The 24,878-nt window shown below is 44.2% G+C and overlaps 2 protein-coding genes across 3 annotated transcripts in view; both read left to right on the top strand.

The window, feature by feature from the left end:
- The window catches only part of wif1 (wnt inhibitory factor 1), a 17,027-nt gene extending 16,497 nt beyond the window's left edge, over nt 1–530 (top strand). The window contains exon 5 of the mRNA XM_038995697.1: nt 321–530. Within this exon, the coding sequence (XP_038851625.1) occupies nt 321–460 (140 nt within the window). The 3' untranslated portion in view covers nt 461–530. The remainder of the gene's footprint in view (nt 1–320) is intronic.
- A 15,471-nt stretch (nt 531–16,001) lies between these two features.
- vhll (von Hippel-Lindau tumor suppressor like) lies at nt 16,002–18,412 on the top strand. 2 transcript variants are annotated; one of them, XM_038996826.1, is made up of 3 exons: nt 16,002–16,218; nt 16,561–16,623; nt 17,958–18,412. In XM_038996826.1, the coding sequence occupies exons 1-3, from the start codon at nt 16,026–16,028 to the stop codon at nt 18,113–18,115; spliced, it is 414 nt and encodes a 137-aa protein (XP_038852754.1). In that variant the 5' UTR covers nt 16,002–16,025; the 3' UTR covers nt 18,116–18,412. The 2 variants fall into 2 exon arrangements, with proteins under 2 accessions (XP_038852754.1, XP_038852753.1); XM_038996825.1 differs by having other exon boundaries at nt 16,483–16,623.
- The last annotated feature ends 6,466 nt before the right edge of the window (nt 18,413–24,878 follow it).

The following is a 24,878-nucleotide window of genomic DNA, read 5'->3' as shown; positions in this document are numbered from 1 at the left end:
ATTACCTACCACTTCCACCTCTCTCACCCTCTCCTTCTCTACCTCTCTTCCCCCTCTCCTTCTCTCTCTCTCTCTCTCTCTCTCTCACCCTCTCTCTCTCTCACCCTATCTCTCTCTCTCTCCCTCTCTCTCTCTCTCTCTCTCACCCTCTCTCTCTCTCTCTCTCTCTCTCTCTCTCCCTCTCTCTCTCTCTCTCTCTCTCCCTCTCTCTCTCTCTCTCTCTCACCCTCTCTCTCTCTCTCTCTCTATCTCCCTCTCTCTCTCTCTCTCTCTCTCTCTCTCTCTCTCTCTCACCCTCTCTCTCTCTCTCTCTCTCTCAGGATACAGAGGAGGTGCCCCTAACACCCATCGTCTCTCATCAGGCCCTAAACACAAGCCTCAGCAGCACTCCTCCTCTGCCAAGGAGGTGAAAGACGTCCCCGATGCCGACATCCCAGCAGAGACCAATTACGTGGTATAAGAGCTGGGTCCAGACAACGACACCTGGGTTCAAGCACTATTCAACATCTTTCAGATACTTTCAGCGTCTGCTCGAGTCCGATTGGCGGTGCCTGGTGGGCGGGACCTGGTGGGCGGGGTTTGATGGGCGGGGTCTGATGGGTTGGGTTTGATGAGAGGGGTTTGATGGGGGGATTTTGCGGTTTTAGGACTGTGCTACTGGTCTGTTAAACCAGGCAAACTCAATCAACAATATATTAAGCATGTTTAACTATTTGAAGTAGTATTTGAACCCAGGTCTGCAGATAACCCCACCAGTCCCCCAGCACCTCCTCCTCTCCTCTGTGGTAGACTACTTATACCCATACGTGATGTTATACACCATTATTACCACACCTACCTATCCTCAGCCCCTCCCACTGCCTAGCTACCTTAGATACCTGTCCTCAGCCCCTCCCACTACCTAGATACCTATCCTCATCCCCTCCCACTACCTAGCTACCTTAGATACCTACCCTCATCCCCTCCCACTACCTAGATACCTATCCTCATCCCCTCCCACTACCTAGCTACCTTAGATACCTACCCTCAGCCCCTCTCACTATCTAGATACCTACCCTCAGCCCCTCCCACTATCTAGATACCTACCCTCAGCCCCTCCCACTATCTAGCTACCTACCCTCAGCCCCTCCCACTATCTAGCTACCTACCCTCAGCCCCTCCCACTACCTACCTATCCTCAGCCCCTCCCACTACCTACCCTAGACCAATCTACATGGTCAGCTGCTCCTACAGACAGACACACACACACACACACACACACACACACACACACACACACACACACACACACACACACACACACACACACACACACACACACACACACACACACACACACACACACTAATCTCATCTCATTTTCTTACACTCTTAGAAAAAAGGGTTCCAAAAGGGTTATTCGTCTGTGAGAACCCTTTTTGGTTCCAGGTAAAACTCTTTTTGGTTACGTGTAGGAGCATTTCTACATGATACCCAAAACGGTTCTGCTTGGAACTAAAAGGCATCTACCTGGAACCAACAAGGGTTCTTCGAAGGGTTCTCCTATGGGGACAGCCGAAGAACCCTTGTTAGGTTCTAGATAAGAGAGTAGGAATCCATTGGTCCTTTTGTTTTGTTGTGTTTTTGTTGCTGTTCTCCTGTGTATTCTTTCACTTGGTCATCCTTCAACACACCTCGCCTTCTTTCAGATATCTCTGAAGTCTTTAGTCTGTGGAGGAATTCTGGTGGCTGTTGTCAGGACAGTCATAATGCTTCACAATGGCTCTAAATCACCCGAGTAATCGTAACCCTGACAGCCTGAGACAGAGAGGAAGGAGAGTGTGACTCATCTGTTTGTTCGTGTTCTGTGATGCTGGATCATGGTGTCTGTGTGTTTGCCCTGAGCTGTCTGTCTTTCTATGGCTTCCTAAGAAGGAAGTGGAGAAGTGATTCACAGGGTATTGTATAGGTAGAGGACACCACCCTGATCCAACACTAAAGAGACTAGAAGACTTCTGTCTTATTTCTTATTTAGTTGACTGATGGTCAGACAGGATCATCATCATATTAAATCAAAGTTTATTTGTCACGTGCGCCGAGTACAACAGGTGTAGGTAGACCTTACAGTGAAATGCTGAATACAACAGGTGTAGGTAGACCTTACAGTGAAATGCTGAATACAACAGGTGTAGTAGACCTTACAGTGAAATGCTGAATACAACAGGTGTAGTAGACCTTACTGTGAAATGCTGAATACAACAGGTGTAGTAGACCTTACAGTGAAATGCTGAATACAACAGGTGTACTAGACCTTACAGTGAAATGCTGAATACAACAGGTGTAGGTAGACCTTACAGTGAAATGCTGAATACAACAGGTGTAGTAGACCTTACAGTGAAATGCTGAATACAACAGGTGTAGTAGACCTCACAGTGAAATGCTGAATACAACAGGTGTAGTAGACCTCACAGTGAAATGCTGAATACAACAGGTGTAGTAGACCTTACAGTGAAATGCTGAATACAACAGGTGTAGTAGACCTTACAGTGAAATGCTGAATACAACAGGTGTAGGTAGACCTTACAGTGAAATGCTGAATACAACAGGTGTAGTAGACCTTACAGTGAAATGCTGAATACAACAGGTGTAGTAGACCTTACTGTGAAATGCTGAATACAACAGGTGTAGTAGACCTCACAGTGAAATGCTGAATACAACAGGTGTAGTAGACCTCACAGTGAAATGCTGAATACAACAGGTGTAGTAGACCTTACAGTGAAATGCTTAATACAACAGGAGTAGTAGACCTTACAGTGAAATGCTGAATACAACAGGTGTAGGTAGACCTTACAGTGAAATGCTTACTTACAGGCTCTAACCAACAGTGCAAAAAAGGTATTAGGTGAACAGCAGGTAGGTAAAGAAATAAAAACGACAGTAAAAAGGACAGTGAATATAGTTGGTCATATGTGAAGAGATTTTCTTTTTGTGGGGGTTCAAAGGCCTCAAGTCATATCATAGGCCAAGAGGATTCAACTTAAAGCTGCAATATCTCATTTGTTTTTTTTTCGGGGGGGGGGGGGGGGGCGACCCGACCAAATTCACATAGAAATGTGAGTTATAGATCTGTCATTCTCATCGAAAGCAAGTCTAAGAAGCAGTACATCTGTTCTATGTGCTCTATTTTCTATGCTTCTCCTTAAGTTTAGTTTTTTTGCGTCTTTTACTATGTGTTTTGTACATCAACTGAAAATACAATATTTTTGGTTATGCAAAATATATTCCAAGGCGGTTTAGTTGTCACAAACTGAAATTAAGCGAACTATTAGAATTTTAGTAACCAGGAAATGGCGGAGCAATTTCTGCATCGTGCACCTTTCAAATCTTCATCACTTCTAATGTGTCATCATACCAGCCCAGCAACACTATATCACCATACCAGCCCAGCAACACTATATCACCATACCAGCCCAGCAACACTATATCACCATACCAGCAACACTATATCACCATACCAGCCCAGCAACACTATATCACCATACCAGCCCAGCAACACTATATCACCATACCAGCCCAGCAACACTATATCACCATACCAGCCCAGCAACACTATATCACCATACCAGCCCAGCAACACTATATCACCAGCCCAGCAACACTATATCACCATACCAGCCCAGCAACACTATATCACCATACCAGCCCAGCAACACCATATCACCATACCAGCACAGCAACACTATATCACCATACCAGCCCAGCAACACTATATCACCATACCAGCAACACTATATCACCATACCAGCCCAGCAACACTATATCACCATACCAGCAACACTATATCACCATACCAGCCCAGCAACACTATATCACCATACCAGCCCAGCAACACTATATCACCATACCAGCCCAGCAACACTATATCACCATACCAGCAACACTATATCACCATACCAGCCCAGCAACACTATATCACCATACCAGCAACACTATATCACCAGCCCAGCAACACTATATCACCATACCAGCCCAGCAACACTATATCACCATACCAGCCCAGCAACACTATATCACCATACCAGCAACACTATATCACCATACCAGCCCAGCAACACTATATCACCATACCAGCAACACTATATCACCATACCAGCCTAGCAACACTATATCACCATACCAGCCCAGCAACACTATATCACCATACCAGCCCAGCAACACTATATCACCATACCAGCCCAGCAACACTATATCACCATACCAGCCCAGCAACACTATATCACCATACCAGCCCAGCAACACTATATCACCATACCAGCCCAGCAACACTATATCACCATACCAGCCCAGCAACACTATATCACCATACCAGCAACACTATCCATACCAGCAACACTATATCACCATACCAGCCCAGCAACACTATATCACCATACCAGCAACACTATATCACCATACCAGCCCAGCAACACTATATCACCATACCAGCCCAGCAACACCATATCACCATACCAGCAACACTATATCACCATACCAGCCCAGCAACACGATATCACCATACCAGCCCAGCAACACGATATCACCATACCAGCCCAGCAACACTATATCACCATACCAGCCCAGCAACACTCTTCCTGAAAGCCAAAGAAAGCAATAAGAAATACAAACCTCAACTATAAATGTATTAATATATAGAAGAATCTCTACTGTCTTCAGTTGAAACTGTAATCTCCACCCCCTGACTTGATCTCCGGTGTAAATCCTATTCAAATCTTTAACGTTTCCCAGATAAATATTATGTATTCTAAAAGCGTAATCCGTTTACTTTTACATTAAAATACACTTTTTGTTGTGAACCACTTTTTCGTTGAGTATTTATCTAGTCGTTTTATTTTTAGATTACATAATAAAGTAGTATTAAAAAAAACAGGTACATTTGTCTCTTTTAAAAAACCTTTACTATTTAGTGTTTTTAATATTTAGTTGATAACATGATGACGCTACATGAACTGTCTAATATATCGTTAAAAAAACTTTAAAGTAATCCAAAACGTTTTTTTTTTGTGTCGTTTATTTCTTCATGTATGTAATGTAATGTATTATTAAAATAAACAATTTGTAAATGCTACATTTGGTTTCATGATTGTGATTTTACTTGGTTATATTACGCTCCAGATGGATAGTCCTACTAGCCTGCTAGCTAGTATAGTAGAACCGGGATAGTGGACCTGGGATAGTGGAACCGGGATAGTGGAACCGGGATAGTGGAACCGGGATAGTAGAACCGGGATAGTGGAACCGGGATAGTAGAACCGGGATAGTAGAATGGGGATACTAGAACCGGGATAGTAGAATCGGGATAGTAGACCCGGGACAGTAGAACCCAGATAGTAGAATGGGGATAGTAGACCCGGGATAGTAGAACCGGGAATAGTAGAACCGGGACAGTAGAACCCAGATAGTAGAATGGGGATAGTAGAAAGGGGATAGTAGAACCGGGATAGTAGAACCGGGATAGTAGAATGGGAATTGTAGAAAATGTGCCAGACTAGCCCGCCAGGCCAGTGACATTACTTTTCAAGTATCAGATGGAACAGATGTTGGACCCGAACCACATGTTACCCAGGCTAGTAAACTGAAGTCTACTAGTCTGGCTGGCAAAAACCCCTGGTTACACGATACAAGACTCCAGACAGACTGGAACTATACAAGACTCCAGACAGACTGTAACTATACAAGACTCCAGACAGACTGTAACTATACAAGACTCCAGACAGACTGGAACTATACAAGACTCCAGACAGACTGGAACTATACAAGACTCCAGACTCCAGACAGACTGTAACTACGCAAGACTCCAGACAGACTGGAACTATACAAGACTCCAGACAGACTGGAACTATACAAGACTCCAGACAGACTGGAACTATACAAGACTCCAGACAGACTGGAACTATACAAGACTCCAGACAGACTGGAACTATACAAGACTCCAGACAGACTGGAACTATACAAGACTCCAGACAGACTGTAACTACGCAAGACTCCAGACTCCAGACAGACTGTAACTATACAAGACTCCAGACAGACTGTAACTATACAATACTCCAGACAGACTGTAACTATACAAGACTCCAGACAGACTATAACTATACAAGACTCCAGACAGACTGGAACTATACAAGACTCCAGACAGACTGGAACTATACAAGACTCCAGACAGACTGGAACTATACAAGACTCCAGACAGACTGTAACTATACAAGACTCCAGACAGACTGGAACTATACAAGACTCCAGACAGACTGGAACTATACAAGACTACAGACAGACTGTAACTATACAAGACTCCAGACAGACTAACTACACAAGACTACAGACAGACTGGAACTATACAAGACTCCAGACAGACTGGAACTATACAAGACTCCAGACAGACTGGAACTATACAAGACTCCAGACAGACTGGAACTATACAAGACTCCAGACAGACTGGAACTATACAAGACTCCAGACAGACTGGAACTACACAAGACTCCAGACAGACTGGAACTACACAAGACTCCAGACAGACTGGAACTATACAAGACTACAGACAGACAGCAAGACAAAAGAGCGTATTGTGGACTACAGGAAAAGGAGGGCCGAGCACACCCCCATTCTCATCGACGGGGCTGTAGTGGAGCAGGTTGAGAGCTTCAAGTTCCTTGGCATCCACATCACCAACAAACTATCATGGTCCTAACACACCAAGACAGTCGTGAAGAGGGCACGACAGTGCCTATTCCCCATCAGGAGACTAAAAAGATTTGTCATGGGTCCTCAGATCCTCAAAATATTCTACAGCTGCACCATCGAGAGCATACTGACTGGTAGCGTCACTGCCTGGTATGGCAACTGCTCGGCATCTGACCGTAAGGCGCTACAGAGGGTAGTGCATACAGCCCAGTACATCACTGTGGCCAAGCTTCGGTGCCATCCAGGACCTCTATACCAGGCGGTGTCAGAGGAAGGCCTACAAATTCTCCAAGACTCCAGCCACTGTAGGCATAGACTGTTCTCTCTGCTACCGCACAGCAAACGGTACCAGAGCACCAAGTCTAGGTCCAAAAGGCTCCTTAACAACTGTCGAAAGCGTTCCACAGGGATGCTGGCCCATGTTGGCTCCAATGCTTCCCACAGTTGTGTCAAGTTGGCTGGATGTCCTTTGGATGGTGAACCATTCTTGATACACACAGGAAACTGTTGAGCGTGAAAAACCCAGTGGCTTTGTATTTCTTGACACAAACCGGTGCACCTGGCACCTACTACCACTTCCTGTTCAAAGGCATATTTTGTCTTGCCCATTCACCCTCTGAATGGCACACATACACAATCCATGTCTCAATTGTCTCAAGGCTTAAAGATTCTTCTATAACCTGTATCCTCCCCTTCATCTACACTGATTGAAGTGCATTTAACACGTGACATCAATACAGGATCATAGCTTTCACCTGGATTCACCTGGTCAGTCTATGTCATGGAAAGAGCAGGTGTTATTAATGTTTTGTCCACTCAGTGCATATTATCCATGTCCTTGTTCAGCTCCCATCAGAGAAACAGGATGTTACAGTTCTTCAGGTCCCATCAGAGAAACAGGATATTACAGTTCTTCAGGTCCCATCAGAGAAACAGGATATTACAGTTATTCAGGTCCCATCGGAGAAACAGGATATTACAGTTCTTCAGGTCCCATCAGAGAAACAGGATATTACAGTTATTCAGGTCCCATCAGAGAAACAGGATGTTACAGTTCTTCAGGTCCCATCTGAGAAACAGGATATTACAGTTCTTCAGGTCCCATCAGAGAAACAGGATGTTACAGTTCTTCAGGTCCCATCAGAGAAACAGGATGTTACAGTTCTTCAGGTCCCATCAGAGAAACAGGATGTTACAGTTCTTCAGGTCCCATCAGAGAAACAGGATGTTACAGTTCTTCAGGTACCATCAGAGAAACAGGATGTTACAGTTCTTCAGGTCCCATCAGAGAAACAGGATGTTACAGTTCTTCAGCTCCCATCTGAGAAACAGGATGTTACAGTTCTTCAGGTCCCATCAGAGAAACAGGATATTACAGTTCTTCAGGTCCCATCAGAGAAACAGGATGTTACAGTTATTCAGGTCCCATCAGAGAAACAGGATGTTACAGTTCTTCAGGTCCCATCAGAGAAACAGGATGTTACAGTTCTTCAGGTCCCATCAGAGAAACAGGATGTTACAGTTCTTCAGGTCCCATCAGAGAAACAGGATGTTACAGTTCTTCAGGTCCCATCAGAGAAACAGGATGTTACAGTTCTTCAGGTCCCATCAGAGAAACAGGATATTACAGTTCTTCAGGTCCCATCAGAGAAACAGGATGTTACAGTTCTTCAGGTCCCATCAGAGAAACAGGATGTTACAGTTCTTCAGGTCCCATCAGAGAAACAGGATGTTACAGTTCTTCAGGTCCCATCAGAGAAACAGGATGTTACAGTTCTTCAGGTCCCATCTGAGAAACAGGATGTTACAGTTCTTCAGGTCCCATCAGAGAAACAGGATGTTACAGTTCTTCAGGTCCCATCAGAGAAACAGGATATTACAGTTCTTCAGGTCCCATCAGAGAAACAGGATGTTACAGTTCTTCAGGTCCCATCAGAGAAACAGGATGTTACAGTTCTTCAGCTCCCATCAGAGAAACAGGATGTTACAGTTCTTCAGGTCCCATCAGAGAAACAGGATGTTACAGTTCTTCAGGTCCCATCAGAGAAACAGGATGTTACAGTTCTTCAGGTCCCATCAGAGAAACAGGATGTTACAGTTCTTCAGCTCCCATCAGAGAAACAGGATGTTACAGTTCTTCAGGTCCCATCAGAGAAACAGGATATTACAGTTCTTCAGGTCCCATCAGAGACACAGGATGTTACAGTTCTTCAGGTCCCATCAGAGAAACAGGATATTATAGTTATTCAGGTCCCATCAGAGAAACAGGATGTTACAGTTCTTCAGCTCCCATCTGAGAAACAGGATGTTACAGTTCTTCAGGTCCCATCAGAGAAACAGGATGTTACAGTTCTTCAGGTCCCATCAGAGAAACAGGATGTTACAGTTCTTCAGGTCCCATCAGAGAAACAGGATGTTACAGTTCTTCAGGTCCCATCAGAGAAACAGGATGTTACAGTTCTTCAGCTCCCATCAGAGAAACAGAATGTTACAGTTCTTCAGGTCCCATCAGAGAAACAGGATATTACAGTTCTTCAGGTCCCATCAGAGAAACAGGATGTTACAGTTCTTCAGGTCCCATCAGAGAAACAGGATGTTACAGTTATTCAGGTCCCATCTGAGAAACAGGATGTTACAGTTCTTCAGGTCCCATCAGAGAAACAGGATGTTACAGTTCTTCAGCTCCCATCAGAGAAACAGGATGTTACAGTTCTTCAGGTCCCATCAGAGAAACAGGATGTTACAGTTCTTCAGGTCCCATCAGAGAAACAGAATGTTACAGTTCTTCAGGTCCCATCAGAGAAACAGGATGTTACAGTTCTTCAGCTCCCATCAGAGAAACAGGATGTTACAGTTCTTCAGGTCCCATCAGAGAAACAGGATGTTACAGTTCTTCAGGTCCCATCAGAGAAACAGAATGTTACAGTTCTTCAGGTCCCATCAGAGAAACAGGATGTTACAGTTCTTCAGGTCCCATCAGAGAAACAGGATGTTACAGTTCTTCAGCTCCCATCTGAGAAACAGGATGTTACAGTTCTTCAGGTCCCATCAGAGAAACAGGATGTTACAGTTCTTCAGGTCCCATCAGAGAAACAGGATGTTACAGTTATTCAGGTCCCATCAGAGAAACAGGATGTTACAGTTCTTCAGGTCCCATCAGAGAAACAGGATGTTACAGTTCTTCAGGTCCATCAGAGAAACAGGATGTTACAGTTATTCAGGTCCCATCAGAGAAACAGGATATTACAGTTCTTCAGGTCCCATCAGAGAAACAGGATGTTACAGTTCTTCAGGTCCCATCAGAGAAACAGGATGTTACAGTTCTTCAGGTCCCATCAGAGAAACAGAATGTTACAGTTCTTCAGGTCCCATCAGAGAACAGGATGTTACAGTTCTTCAGGTCCCATCAGAGAAACAGGATGTTACAGTTCTTCAGCTCCCATCAGAGAAACAGGATGTTACAGTTCTTCAGGTCCCATCAGAGAAACAGGATATTACAGTTCTTCAGGTCCCATCAGAGAAACAGGATGTTACAGTTCTTCAGGTCCATCAGAGAAACAGGATGTTACAGTTCTTCAGGTCCCATCAGAGAAACAGGATGTTACAGTTCTTCAGGTCCCATCAGAGAAACAGGATGTTACAGTACTTCAGGTCCCATCAGAGAAACAGGATGTTACAGTTCTTCAGGTCCCATCAGAGAAACAGGATGTTACAGTTCTTCAGGTCCCATCAGAGAAACAGGATGTTACAGTTCTTCAGGTCCCATCAGAGAAACAGGATATTACAGTTCTTCAGGTTCCATCAGAGAAACAGGATGTTACAGTTCTTCAGGTCCCATCAGAGAAACAGGATATAACTGTTCTTCAGGTTCCATCAGAGAAACAGGATGTTACAGTTCTTCAGGTCCCATCAGAGAAACAGGATGTTACAGTTCTTCAGGTCCCATCAGAGAAACAGGATATTACAGTTCTTCAGGTCCCATCAGAGAAACAGGATGTTACAGTTCTTCAGGTCCCATCAGAGAAACAGGATATTACAGTTATTCAGGTCCCATCAGAGAAACAGGATATTACAGTTCTTCAGGTCCCATCAGAGAAACAGGATATTACAGTTATTCAGGTCCCATCAGAGAAACAGGATGTTACAGTTCTTCAGGTCCCATCAGAGAAACAGGATGTTACAGTTCTTCAGGTCCCATCAGAGAAACAGGATGTTACAGTTCTTCAGCTCCCATCTGAGAAACAGGATGTTACAGTTCTTCAGGTCCCATCAGAGAAACAGGATGTTACAGTTCTTCAGGTCCCATCAGAGAAACAGGATGTTACAGTTCTTCAGGTCCCATCAGAGAAACAGAATGTTACAGTTCTTCAGGTCCCATCAGAGAAACAGGATATTACAGTTCTTCAGGTCCCATCAGAGAAACAGGATGTTACAGTTCTTCAGGTCCCATCAGAGAAACAGGATGTTACAGTTCTTCAGCTCCCATCTGAGAAACAGGATGTTACAGTTCTTCAGGTCCCATCAGAGAAACAGGATGTTACAGTTCTTCAGGTCCCATCAGAAAAACAGGATGTTACAGTTCTTCAGGTCCCATCAGAGAAACAGGATGTTACAGTTCTTCAGGTCCCATCAGAGAAACAGGATGTTACAGTTCTTCAGGTCCCATCAGAGAAACAGAATGTTACAGTTCTTCAGGTCCCATCAGAGAAACAGGATGTTACAGTTATTCAGGTCCCATCAGAGAAACAGGATGTTACAGTTCTTCAGGTCCCATCAGAGAAACAGGATATAACTGTTCTTCAGGTTCCATCAGAGAAACAGGATGTTACAGTTCTTCAGGTCCCATCAGAGAAACAGGATGTTACAGTTCTTCAGGTCCCATCAGAGAAACAGGATGTTACAGTTATTCAGGTCCCATCAGAGAAACAGGATATTACAGTTCTTCAGGTCCCATCAGAGAAACAGGATGTTACAGTTATTCAGGTCCCATCAGAGAAACAGGATGTTACAGTTCTTCAGGTCCCATCAGAGAAACAGGATGTTACAGTTCTTCAGCTCCCATCAGAGAAACAGGATGTTACAGTTCTTCAGGTCCCATCAGAGAAACAGGATGTTACAGTTCTTCAGGTCCCATCAGAGAAACAGGATGTTACAGTTATTCAGGTCCCATCAGAGAAACAGGATATTACAGTTCTTCAGGTCCCATCAGAGAAACAGGATGTTACAGTTCTTCAGGTCCCATCAGAGAAACAGGATGTTACAGTTCTTCAGATCCCATCAGAGAAACAGGATGTTACAGTTCTTCAGGTCCCATCAGAGAAACAGGATGTTACAGTTATTCAGGTCCCATCAGAGAAACAGGATATTACAGTTCTTCAGGTCCCATCAGAGAAACAGGATATTACAGTTATTCAGGTCCCATCAGAGAAACAGGATGTTACAGTTATTCAGGTCCCATCAGAGAAACAGGATGTTACAGTTCTTCAGGTCCCATCAGAGAAACAGGATGTTACAGTTCTTCAGGTCCCATCAGAGAAACAGGATGTTACAGTTCTTCAGGTCCCATCAGAGAAACAGAATGTTACAGTTCTTCAGGTCCCATCAGAGAAACAGGATGTTACAGTTCTTCAGGTCCCATCAGAGAAACAGGATGTTACAGTTCTTCAGCTCCCATCAGAGAAACAGGATGTTACAGTTCTTCAGGTCCCATCAGAGAAACAGGATATTACAGTTCTTCAGGTCCCATCAGAGAAACAGGATGTTACAGTTCTTCAGGTTCCATCAGAGAAACAGGATGTTACAGTTATTCAGGTCCCATCTGAGAAACAGGATGTTACAGTTCTTCAGGTCCCATCAGAGAAACAGGATGTTACAGTTCTTCAGGTCCCATCAGAGAAACAGGATGTTACAGTTCTTCAGGTCCCATCAGAGAAACAGGATGTTACAGTTCTTCAGGTCCCATCAGAGAAACAGGATATTACAGTTATTCAGGTCCCATCAGAGAAACAGGATGTTACAGTTCTTCAGGTTCCATCAGAGAAACAGGATGTTACAGTTCTTCAGGTCCCATCAGAGAAACAGGATATTACAGTTCTTCAGGTCCCATCAGAGAAACAGGATATTACAGTTCTTCAGGTTCCATCAGAGAAACAGGATGTTACAGTTCTTCAGGTCCCATCAGAGAAACAGGATATAACTGTTCTTCAGGTTCCATCAGAGAAACAGGATGTTACAGTTCTTCAGGTCCCATCAGAGAAACAGGATGTTACAGTTCTTCAGGTCCCATCAGAGAAACAGGATGTTACCGTTCTTCAGGTCCCATCAGAGAAACAGGATGTTACAGTTCTTCAGGTTCCATCAGAGAAACAGGATGTTACAGTTCTTCAGGTCCCATCTGAGAAACAGGATATTACAGTTCTTCAGGTCCCATCAGAGAAACAGGATGTTACAGTTCTTCAGGTCCCATCAGAGAAACAGAATGTTACAGTTCTTCAGGTTCCATCTGAGAAACAGGATGTTACCGTTCTTCAGGTCCCATCAGAGAAACAGGATGTTACAGTTCTTCAGCTCCCATCAGAGAAACAGGATATTACAGTTCTTCAGGTCCCATCAGAGAAACAGGATATAACTGTTCTTCAGGTTCCATCAGAGAAACAGGATGTTACAGTTCTTCAGGTCCCATCAGAGAAACAGGATGTTACAGTTCTTCAGGTCCCATCAGAGAAACAGGATGTTACAGTTCTTCAGGTCCCATCAGAGAAACAGGATATTACAGTTCTTCAGTTCCCATCAGAGAAACAGGATGTTACAGTTCTTCAGCTCCCATCAGAGAAACAGGATGTTACAGTTCTTCAGGTCCCATCAGAGAAACAGGATATTACAGTTCTTCAGGTCCCATCAGAGAAACAGGATGTTACAGTTCTTCAGGTCCCATCAGAGAAACAGGATATTACAGTTATTCAGGTCCCATCAGAGAAACAGGATATTACAGTTCTTCAGGTCCCATCAGAGAAACAGGATATTACAGTTATTCAGGTCCCATCAGAGAAACAGGATGTTACAGTTCTTCAGGTCCCATCAGAGAAACAGGATGTTACAGTTCTTCAGGTCCCATCAGAGAAACAGGATGTTACAGTTCTTCAGGTCCCATCAGAGAAACAGGATGTTACAGTTATTCAGGTCCCATCAGAGAAACAGGATGTTACAGTTCTTCAGGTCCCATCAGAGAAACAGGATATTACAGTTCTTCAGGTCCCATCAGAGAAACAGGATGTTACAGTTCTTCAGGTCCCATCAGAGAAACAGGATGTTACAGTTCTTCAGGTCCCATCAGAGAAACAGGATGTTACAGTTCTTCAGGTCCCATCAGAGAAACAGGATGTTACAGTTCTTCAGGTCCCATCAGAGAAACAGGATGTTACAGTTCTTCAGGTCCCATCAGAGAAACAGGATGTTACAGTTATTCAGGTCCCATCAGAGAAACAGGATGTTACAGTACTTCAGGTCCCATCAGAGAAACAGGATGTTACAGTTCTTCAGGTCCCATCTGAGAAACAGGATGTTACAGTTCTTCAGGTCCCATCAGAGAAACAGGATATTACAGTTCTTCAGGTCCCATCTGAGAAACAGGATGTTACAGTTCTTCAGGTCCCATCAGAGAAACAGGATATTACAGTTCTTCAGGTTCCATCTGAGAAACAGGATGTTACAGTTCTTCAGGTTCCATCAGAGAAACAGGATGTTACAGTTCTTCAGGTCCCATCAGAGAAACAGGATGTTACAGTTCTTCAGGTCCCATCAGAGAAACAGGATATAACTGTTCTTCAGGTTCCATCAGAGAAACAGGATGTTACAGTTCTTCAGGTCCCATCAGAGAAACAGGATGTTACAGTTCTTCAGGTCCCATCAGAGAAACAGGATGTTACAGTTCTTCAGGTCCCATCAGAGAAACAGGATGTTACAGTTCTTCAGGTCCCATCAGAGAAACAGGATGTTACAGTTCTTCAGGTCCCATCAGAGAAACAGGATGTTACAGTTCTTCAGGTCCCATCAGAGAAACAGGATATAACTGTTCTTCAGGTTCCATCAGAGAAACAGGATGTTACAGTTCTTCAGGTCCCATCAGAGAAACAGGATGTTACAGTTCTTCAGGTTCCATCTGAGAAACAGGATGTTACAGTTCTTCAGGTCCCACCAGAGAAACAGGATATTACAGTTCTTCAGGTCCCATCTGAGAAACAGGATGTTACAGTTCTTCAGGTCCCATCTGAGAAACAGGATATTACCGTTCTTCAGGTCCCACTGATAGGATAGTCACGAACAGAGCTTGTCCAGTTTGTTCTCCCGTGATTGTACATTCGCCAATAAAAGCATTAAAACAACACGTTTGATCCCTTTTGTAAATCTAAGGGAGGTAGGCGAGGGGCTGGGGCGAGCGTGACCCTAACCTGGGTTCAACTACTATTTGAAATATTTTCAAATAATTTAGCTGTGTTTGATAGAGCTTGTCTGGTGCAAAGGAACCAATAGAGAAGTGACAACCCTAGCAGCCCACCTGGCACTCCAGGCAGACTAAAGCAAACACTGAAAGTTTTGAACGATTTTAAATAGTATCTGAACCCAGGTCTGAGGGGATTTTAAATAGGTTCTGAACCCAGGTCTGAGGGGATTTTAAATAGTATCTGAACCCAGGTCTGAGGGGATTTAAAATAGTATTTGATCCCAGGTCTGAGGGGATTTTAAATAGTATTTGAACCCAGGTCTGAGGGGATTTTAAATAGTATTTGAACCCAGGTCTGAGGGGATTTTAAATAGTATCTGAACCCAGGTCTGAGGGCCAGGAAAGTACCAGCCTAGTAAATCCCTGTCTATGCCAACAAAGGCCTGTGGGCTCACTGTGCCCAGCCTGGCCAGATCACACTGTTACATCAGCGAGTGCACACACACACACACACACACACACACACACACACACACACACACACACACACACACACACACACACACACACACACACACACACACACACACACTCCCTTAATATTGTTAACACATTATTAACTACTGCATAACACAGGACTCTCTCAGAGATCTTTAATGGGACTCTATTGGAGTCTATTGGACTCTATGAGATTATATTAGACTCTTTTGGAGTCTATTGGACTTTATTCGACTCTATTGGACTCCATTGGCATCTGTTGTTCCGAGAACGACGTTTCATGTCTGACTCGTCAGAGCGCTGAACAACAGCGACCTCTTGTGATTTGTTTATGGAATGACATCGTCGTGGCATTCTGAGTCTCACTGTCGTCATGGAGGAGCAGGAGGTAGTGAGTGTCGAAAATAATGCTCTCCGGTCTCTAAATTCTGATGTCAAAACCTACGTTAATTTTATAAACCAGTCGAAACAAAGCGCCCGAGCATGGTGGTTGGATTTTTCCGGACATCCAGTTTCTTATGGCGATATACGAACGAACGGGTTATTACGTATGGATACTTTTCTGAGTGAGTCCCTCCCTCATGCAACACAGCCATCTATCTTTCCTTTATTTAGTCTTTCTTGTGTTACTCAAATACTTGATCTGTATTAAGTTTAACATGTAATGTAATTCAGCTATGGGTTGAACCAAGAGGACAGTTATACCCCAAACAAAGCATTACTCAGCTATGGGCCTTTCCCAAATGTTGAATTGAATGCGTTATAGTCTATAGCCTAAACCTATTGTCCGTGACATTTCATTTCCCTCGATCTCATTCCACTCTCCGCAGCGCATCCATGGGTTTTCAGAGCCTCTCGAAATGGGGCGAAACTTTTAGCTAATCAGCGAGATGTTTATATGCCAACAGCTGCCACCGAATATGAAGAGGATGGTGACCCCAAGTTTCTGAATGTTGTCATAGCTACCCCAGGTGAGTCCCTCTCTCTATGTTCCTCCCATCAACCCCGTTGACAGACACCCGTTGTACACTACACTTCCTTGTGCTGTCGTTTCCTTCCCTCGTTGTCACCTACACTACACTTCCTTTTGCTGTCGTTTCCTTCCCTCGTTGTCACCTACACTACACTTCCTTTTGCTGTCGTTTCCTTCCCTCGTTGTCACCTACACTACACTTCCTTGTGCTGTCGTTTCCTTCCCTCGTTGTCACCTACACTACACTTCCTTTTGCTGTCGTTTCCTTCCCTCGTTGTCACCTACTCTACACTTCCTTTTGCTGTCGTTTCCTTCCCTCGTTGTCACCTACTCTACACTTCGTTTTGCTGTCGTTTCCTTCCCTCGTTGTCACCTAGATATAAAAGAGTCAAACCAATAATAGCATTGACTTTTGCCCTGTCCCAGGCTACTCTATAAGCTGGTAGGCCTAGGCAACAAGACAAGGAGAGGAAAACAACCTATACTATTGAGACTTCCCCTCAAGTTGTTGTTCGTGTCACCAACCACACATGCGTTACTTGTTTGGCATTTTACCCCTCAAAAGGTATGTTGATGGTTTCTTCCTGTGTTCCAGTATTGTTGATAGTAGCCTGGGACCCAGATGTTTTTCTGATCTCGCCAACTGCTGATGGAATTGTCGTGACAAATCATTTGGCTTGGCGATGGAGGAGACAAAAAGCACAATCAGACCTGGGACCAACTCTGTCCGGGAGTGTTGACAGACCTGGGACCAACTCTGTCCAGGAGTGTTGACAGACCTGGGACCAGCTCTGTCCAGGAGTGTTGACAGACCTGGGACCAACTCTGTCCAGGAGTGTTGACAGACCTGGTACCAGCTCTGTCCAGGAGTGTTGACAGACCTGGGACCAGCTCTGTCCAGGAGTGTTGACAGCCCTGGGACCAGCTCTGTCCAGGAGTGTTGACAGACCTGGGACCAACTCTGTCCAGGAGTGTTGACAGACCTGGGACCAGCTCTGTCCAGGAGTGTTGACAGACCTGGGACCAGCTCTGTCCAGGAGTGTTGACAGACCTGGGACCAGCTCTGTCCAGGAGTGTTGACAGACCTGGGACCAGCTCTGTCCAGGAGTGTTGACAGACCTGGGACCAGCTCTGTCCAGGAGTGTTGACAGACCTGGGACCAGCTCTGTCCAGGAGTGTTGACAGACCTGGGACCAGCTCTGTCCAGGAGTGTTGACAGACCTGGGACCAGCTCTGTCCAGGAGTGTTGACAGACCTGGGACCAGCTCTGTCCAGGAGTGTGTAAAAACACATCAAGTTTCATACACGTCATTATTTCTCTCTGTGTTCCAGTGTACTCTCTCCAGGAGTGTTGTCTGATGCTAATCCGTAATCTGGTAGAAGAGGAGGACTACGGCAGACTGGACATCCCCGAGTCACTGAAGACAGACCTCAGACAACAGCCTGACTTACTGAAGGAGCTGGGACTCATCAACCGTTGTGTCATTTAGATCACAATGAATCAGATTACATGAACGGGGGGGGGTGACCTGATCCTAGATCAGCTCTCATACTCTGAGAAGCTTTATGGATAACAGGCCACTGAATCATGGACTTTCTGTTGACCAAATGTAGCCTTTTTCACCCTGCTCTGACCTTGTTGGTGACTCTAGAACAGTGGAAGGCAAAGTCAGGGTCGGGGAACTGCAGTGGGGTCGCCAATTAAGAGTACTTATTATTAAGATTACATATAATTGTATGGGACAAAAAAAAAAAATGTTTAAGAAATATATATATTTTTAAATGTTTATTGAATAAATGTATTTGTTTATTTCTTTTCATTTTGATGAGGGATGAAAACACAATTAATTTAAGGTTATTTGGGGTGAGGTCGCAATACATTCTTGAGGAGAAAATGGGGTCCCCACTGAAACATTTTGAATACCACTGGCTTAGAGCATCTGAATGAAACATGTCCCTACCCTGAACTCATTGGTGACTCTAGAAGCTCAGAGCATCTGAATGAAACATGTCCCTACCCTGAACTCATTTGGGGACTCTAGAAGCTTAGAGCATCTGAATGAAACATGTCCCTACCCTGAACTCATTGGTGACTAGAAGCTCAGAGCATCTGAATGAAACATGTCCCTACCCTGAACTCATTGGTGACTCTAGAAGCTCAGAGCATCTGAATGAAACATGTCCCTACCCTGAACTCATTTGGGGACTCTAGAAGCTTAGAGCATCTGAATGAAACATGTCCCTACCCTGAACTCATTGGGGACTCTAGAAGCTCAGAGCATTTGAATGAAACATGTCCCTACCCTGAACTCATTGGTGAGTCTAGAAGCTTAGAGCATCTGAATGAAACATGTCCCTACCCTGAACTCATTGGTGTCTCTAGAAGCTCAAGAGCATTTGAATGAAACATGTCCTTACCCTGAACGCATTGGTGACTCTAGAAGCTCAGAGCATCTGAATGAAACATGTCCCTACCCTGAACTCATTGGGGACTCTAGAAGCTCAGAGCATCTGAATGAAACATGTCCCTACCCTGAACTCATTGGGGACTCTAGAAGCTCAGAGCATCTGAATGAAACATGTCCCTACCCTGAACTCATTGGTGATTCTAGAAGCTTAGAGCATCTGAATGAAACATGTCCCTATCCTGAATTCATTGGGCACAGCGCTTTATGTCGACCAAATGTAGCCGTTTCCTAGCCTGGTCGAGGATCTATTTGTGCTGTCTTATCAACCCCTATGGTCATCAAGATGAGATCAGGCTAGCCTTTCCCTTCCTCAAAAGTATGGAATGTATGAACAACATATTTAGGTTTAGAGCCGGTTGAATGGAACTTGTGACCAAACATTATAACAGAGCCGATTTGCCATAGCAACACAGTGGGCCTGCTCCTACTTATCAGCCAAACATAGTTTATACCGTATTCAGACCCCTTGGATTTCTTCACATTTTATTGTGCTACAAAGTTGGATTAAAATGGATTTAATCTTTTTTTTTTTGTCAACAATCTACACAAAATAATCTAAGGTCAAAGTGGAAGATATAAAAAAAAAACATTTTTTTTTATTAATAAATGTTTTTATAACTAAAATATTGTCGTTGCGTAAGTATTCAGCTCCCTGAGTCAATACATGTTTGAATCACCTTTGGCATTGATTCCAGCTGTGAGTCTTTCTGGGTAAGTCTCTAAGAGCTTTACACACCTGGATTGTACAATATTTGCCCATTTAAAATTCTTCAAGCTCTGTCAAGATGTTGGGGATCATGGCTAGACAGCAATGTTCAAGTCTTGCCATGGATTCTTAAGCAGATTTAAGTCAAAACTGTAACTTGGCCACTCAGGAACATTCACCGTCTCCTTGGTAAGCAACTCCAGTGTAGATTTGGTTTTGTGTTGTAGGTTATTGTCCTGCTGAAAGTTGAATTCCTCTCAGTCTCTGGTGTAAAGCAGACTGAAGCAGGTTTTTTCTTCCTCTAGGACTTTGCCTGTTCTTAGCTCCATCCCGGTTCTTTTTATCCTGAAAAACTGCCCAGTATTTGCCAATGGCAAGCATACCCATACCATGATGCAGACACCACCAGGCTTAAAGACAAGGAAGCAGTTGTTAACCTCTATTATTTCACACAGTGAGTCCATGTCACTTATGTGATTTGTTAAACCACATTTTACTCCTAAACTAATTTTAGGTTTGCCTAAACAAAGTGGCTGAATACTTAAGCAACGATTATATTTTAGTTATGAATGTATTTTTCTTCCACTTTGACATTGCAGAGTATTTTGTGTAGATTGACAAAAAAAATGACAAATCCATTTTAATTCTAATTTGTAACACAATAAAAAGACACTGTAGGCGCGTTCACCTGGTCTAGTGGTATAACTGGTTCTATACAGGTGAGTGTTCACCTGGTCTAGTGGTATAACTGGTTCTATACAGGTGAGTGTTCACCTGGTCTAGTGATATAACTGGTTCTATACAGGTGAGTGTTCACCTGGTCTAGTGGTATAACTGGTTCTATACAGGTGAGTGTTCACCTGGTCTAGTGGTATAACTGGTTCTATACAGGTGAGTGTTCACCTGGTCTAGTGATGTAACTGGTTCTATACAGGTGAGTGTTCACCTGGTCTAGTGATATAACTGGTTCTATACAGGTGAGTGTTCACCTGGTCTAGTGGTATAACTGGTTCTATACAGGTGAGTGTTCACCTGGTCTAGTGGTATAACTGGTTCTATACAGGTGAGTGTTCACCTGGTCTAGTGGTATAACTGGTTCTATACAGGTGAGTGTTCACCTGGTCTAGTGGTATAACTGGTTCTATATAGGTGAGTGTTCACCTGGTCTAGTGGTATAACTGGTTCTATATACAGTGGGGAGAACAAGTATTTGATACACTGCCGATTTTGCAGGTTTTCCTACTTACAAACATGTAGAGGTCTGTAATTTTTATCATAGGTACACTTCAACTGTGAGAGACGGAATCTAAAACAAAAATCCAGAAAATCACATTGTATGATTTTTAAGTACTTAATTTGCATTTTATTGCATGACATAAGTATTTGATCACCTACCAACCAGTAAGAATTCCGTCTCTCACAGACCTGTTAGTTTTTCTTAAAGAAGCCCTCCTGTTCTCCACTCATTGCCTGTATTAACTGCACCTGTTTGAACTCGTTACCTGTATAAAAGACACCTGTCCACACACTCAATCAAACAGACTCCAGCCTCTCCACAATGGCCAAGACCAGAGAGCTGTGTAAGGACATCAGGGATAAAATTGTAGACCTGCACAAGGGATGGGCTACAGGACAATAGGCAAGCAGCTTGGTGAGAAGGCAACAACTATTGGCGCAATTATTAGAAAATGGAAGAAGTTCAAGATGACAGTCAATCCCCCTCGGTCTGGGGCTCCATGCAAGATCTCACCTCGTGGGGCATCAATGATCATGAGGAAGGTGAGGGATCAGCCCAGAACTACACGGCAGGACCTGGTCAATGACCTGAAGAGAGCTGGGACCACAGTCTCAAAGAAAACCATTAGTAACACACTACGCCGTCATGGATTAAAATCCTGCAGCGCACGCAAGGTCCCCCTGCTCAAGCCAGCGCATGTCCAGGCCCGTCTGAAGTTTGCCAATGACCATCTGGATGATCCAGAGGAGGAATGGGAGAAGGTCATGTGGTCTGATGAGACAAAAATAGAGCTCTTTGGTCTAAACTCCACTCGCCGTGTTTGGAGGAAGAAGAAGGATGAGTACAACCCCAAGAACACCATCCCAACCGTGAAGCATGGAGGTGGAAACATCATTCTTTGGGGATGCTTTTCTGCAAAGGGGACAGGACGACTGCACCGTATTGAGGGGAGGATGGATGGGGCCATGTATCGCGAGATCTTGGCCAACAACCTCCTTCCCTCAGTAAGAGCATTGAAGATGGGTCGTGGCTGGGTCTTCCAGCATGACAACGACCCGAAACACACAGCCAGGGCAACTAAGGAGTGGCTCCGTAAGAAGCATCTCAAGGTCCTGGAGTGGCCTAGCCAGTCTCCAGACCTGAACCCAATAGAAAATCTTTGGAGGGAGCTGAAAGTCCGTATTGCCCAGCGACAGCCCCGAAACCTGAAGGATCTGGAGAAGGTCTGTATGGAGGAGTGGGCCAAAATCCCTGCTGCAGTGTGTGCAAACCTGGTCAAGAACTACAGTAAACGTATGATCTCTGTAATTGCAAACAAAGGTTTCTGTACCAAATATTAAGTTCTGCTTTTCTGATGTATCAAATACTTATGTCATGCAATAAAAATGCAAATTAATTACTTAAAAATCATACAATGTGATTTTCTGGATTTTTGTTTTAGATTCCGTCTCTCACAGTTGAAGTGTACATATGATAAAAATTACAGACCTCTACATGCTTTGTAAGTAGGAAAATCGGCAGTGTATCAAATACTTGTTCTCCCCACTGTAGGTGAGTTCACCTGGTCTAGTGGTATAACTGGTTCAATACAGGTGAGTGTTCACCTGGTCTAGTGGTATAACTGGTTCTATACAGGTGAGTGTTCACCTGGTCTAGTGGTATAACTGGTTCTATACAGGTGAGTGTTCACCTGGTCTAGTGGTATAACTGGTTCTATACAGGTGAGTGTTCACCTGGTCTAGTGGTATAACTGGTTCTATACAGGTGAGTGTTCACCTGGTCTAGTGGTATAACTGATTCTATACAGGTGAGTGTTCACCTGGTCTAGTGGTATAACTGGTTCTATACAGGTGAGTGTTCACCTGGTCTAGTGGTATAACTGGTTCTATACAGGTGAGTGTTCACCTGGTCTAGAGGTATAACTGGTTCTATACAGGTGAGTGTTCACCTGGTCTAGAAGTATAACTGGTTCTCTACAGGTGAGTGTTCACCTGGTCTAGTGGTGTTACTGGTTCTATACAGGTGAGTGTTCACCTGGTCTAGTGGTATAACTGGTTCTATACAGGTGAGTGTTCACCTGGTCTAGTGGTGTTACTGGTTCTATACAGGTGAGTGTTCACCTGGTCTAGTGATATAACTGGTTCTATACAGGTGAGTGTTCACCTGGTCTAGTGGTATAACTGGTTCAGTACAGGTGAGTGTTCACCTGGTTTAGTGGTATAACTGGTTCTATACAGGTGAGTGTTCACCCGGTCTAGTGGTATAACTGGTTCTATACAGGTGAGTGTTCACCTGGTCTAGTGGTATAACTGGTTCTATACAGGTGAGTGTTCACCTGGTCTCGTGGTATTACTGGTTCAACTGAGTTAGAGGAAGCAGACGTATCTACATTAACATTTAAAACACTTAACTTTACAATTTAATCAAGAAATGAAATCAAAGCATATACAATTGACGGTGCATTCACAGTTCACCAAATAGACGTGTAACTATTTTACTTAAAACATGACAATTTGTATTGCACTTGCAGGTTTGTTAATAAATTAATGACTGAGGAAACAGAATATAGAGCCTAGTAAAATCCCTTCATTAGTATTTACATGATCTCAAATGGAAACCTCTTGGTATTCAAATCTGTAGTGTTCTTCAGATTCCCTTTCCTGACATCTGATGTGGTATTGTTCTACTGTACATGGTTCTGCCCACCAGGTAACTGGTTGAACATGTTTCCTGGTCCCGGAGCATCCCTCTGTTTGCTGGCATATCAAAATCTCTGTCCCAAATGACCCATAGGGCTTTGGTCAAAAGTAGTGCACTGTATAGGGAATGGGGTCCCATTTGGGACACGGTCTCTGGTCAAAAGTACTGCACTATATATGGATGGGGTCCCATTTGGGACACAACCTCTGGTCAAAAGTAGTGCACTATATATGGAATAGGTTGCTATGTGATAAATGTTCTCAGGTGTCCTGGTTAAGTCAATAGTGGAGAATAGTGTATTGTATAAAACTTTACTGTGACTGCTATTCAAGTCTTTCTAGAATGATCAGATCTCTACACTCAGTGGCCAGTTTATAAAGTACACCACCCCCCCCGTTCACGAAAATGGTTTGCTCCTACAGTCAGTGAGTCACGTGGCCTTGGCTTGTTATATAAAGCAGGCAGACAGGCATCGAGGCATTCAGTTACTGTTCGATTGAACGTTAGAATGGGCAAAACGAGTGACCTAAGTGACTTTGAGCGTGGTGTGATCGTCGGCTGCCAGGCGTGCCGGTTCCAGGATCTCAGAAACGGCCTCCTGGGCTTTTCACGCACGACAGTGTCCAGGGTTTACAGAGAACAGTGCGACAAACACAACACGTCCAGTCAGCAGCAGTCCTGTGGGTGAAAACAGCTCGGTGATGAGAGATGTCCAAGCTAACAGGTGGAACACAAACAGGAAAATAACGACGCAGTACAACAGTGGTGTGGAGAACGGCATCTCGGAACCCACAACTTGTCGGTCCTTGTCACGGATTGGCTATTGCAGCAGACGACCACCCCGGGTTCCTATCAGCTAAAAACAAGAAGCAGCAGCTCCAGTGGGCAGGCCATCACCAACACTGGACTATAGAGGAGTGGAAAAACACCTCCTGGACCGACGAATCCCGGTTCCTGTTAAATCATGCCGACGGTAGAGTCAGGATTTGGCGTAAGCAGCATGAGTCCATGGACCCATCCTGCCTGGTGTCAACGGTACAGTCCATGGACCCATCCTGCCTGGTGTCAACGGTACAGTCCATGGACCCATCCTGCCTGGTGTCAACGGTACAGTCCATGGACCCATCCTGCCTGGTGTCAAC

Source organism: Salvelinus namaycush, chromosome 6 (genome assembly GCF_016432855.1).
Source record: "Salvelinus namaycush isolate Seneca chromosome 6, SaNama_1.0, whole genome shotgun sequence".
In the NCBI taxonomy this organism is placed as follows: Eukaryota; Metazoa; Chordata; class Actinopteri; order Salmoniformes; family Salmonidae; genus Salvelinus; species Salvelinus namaycush.
This window is presented reverse-complemented; position numbering and strand designations above follow the sequence as displayed.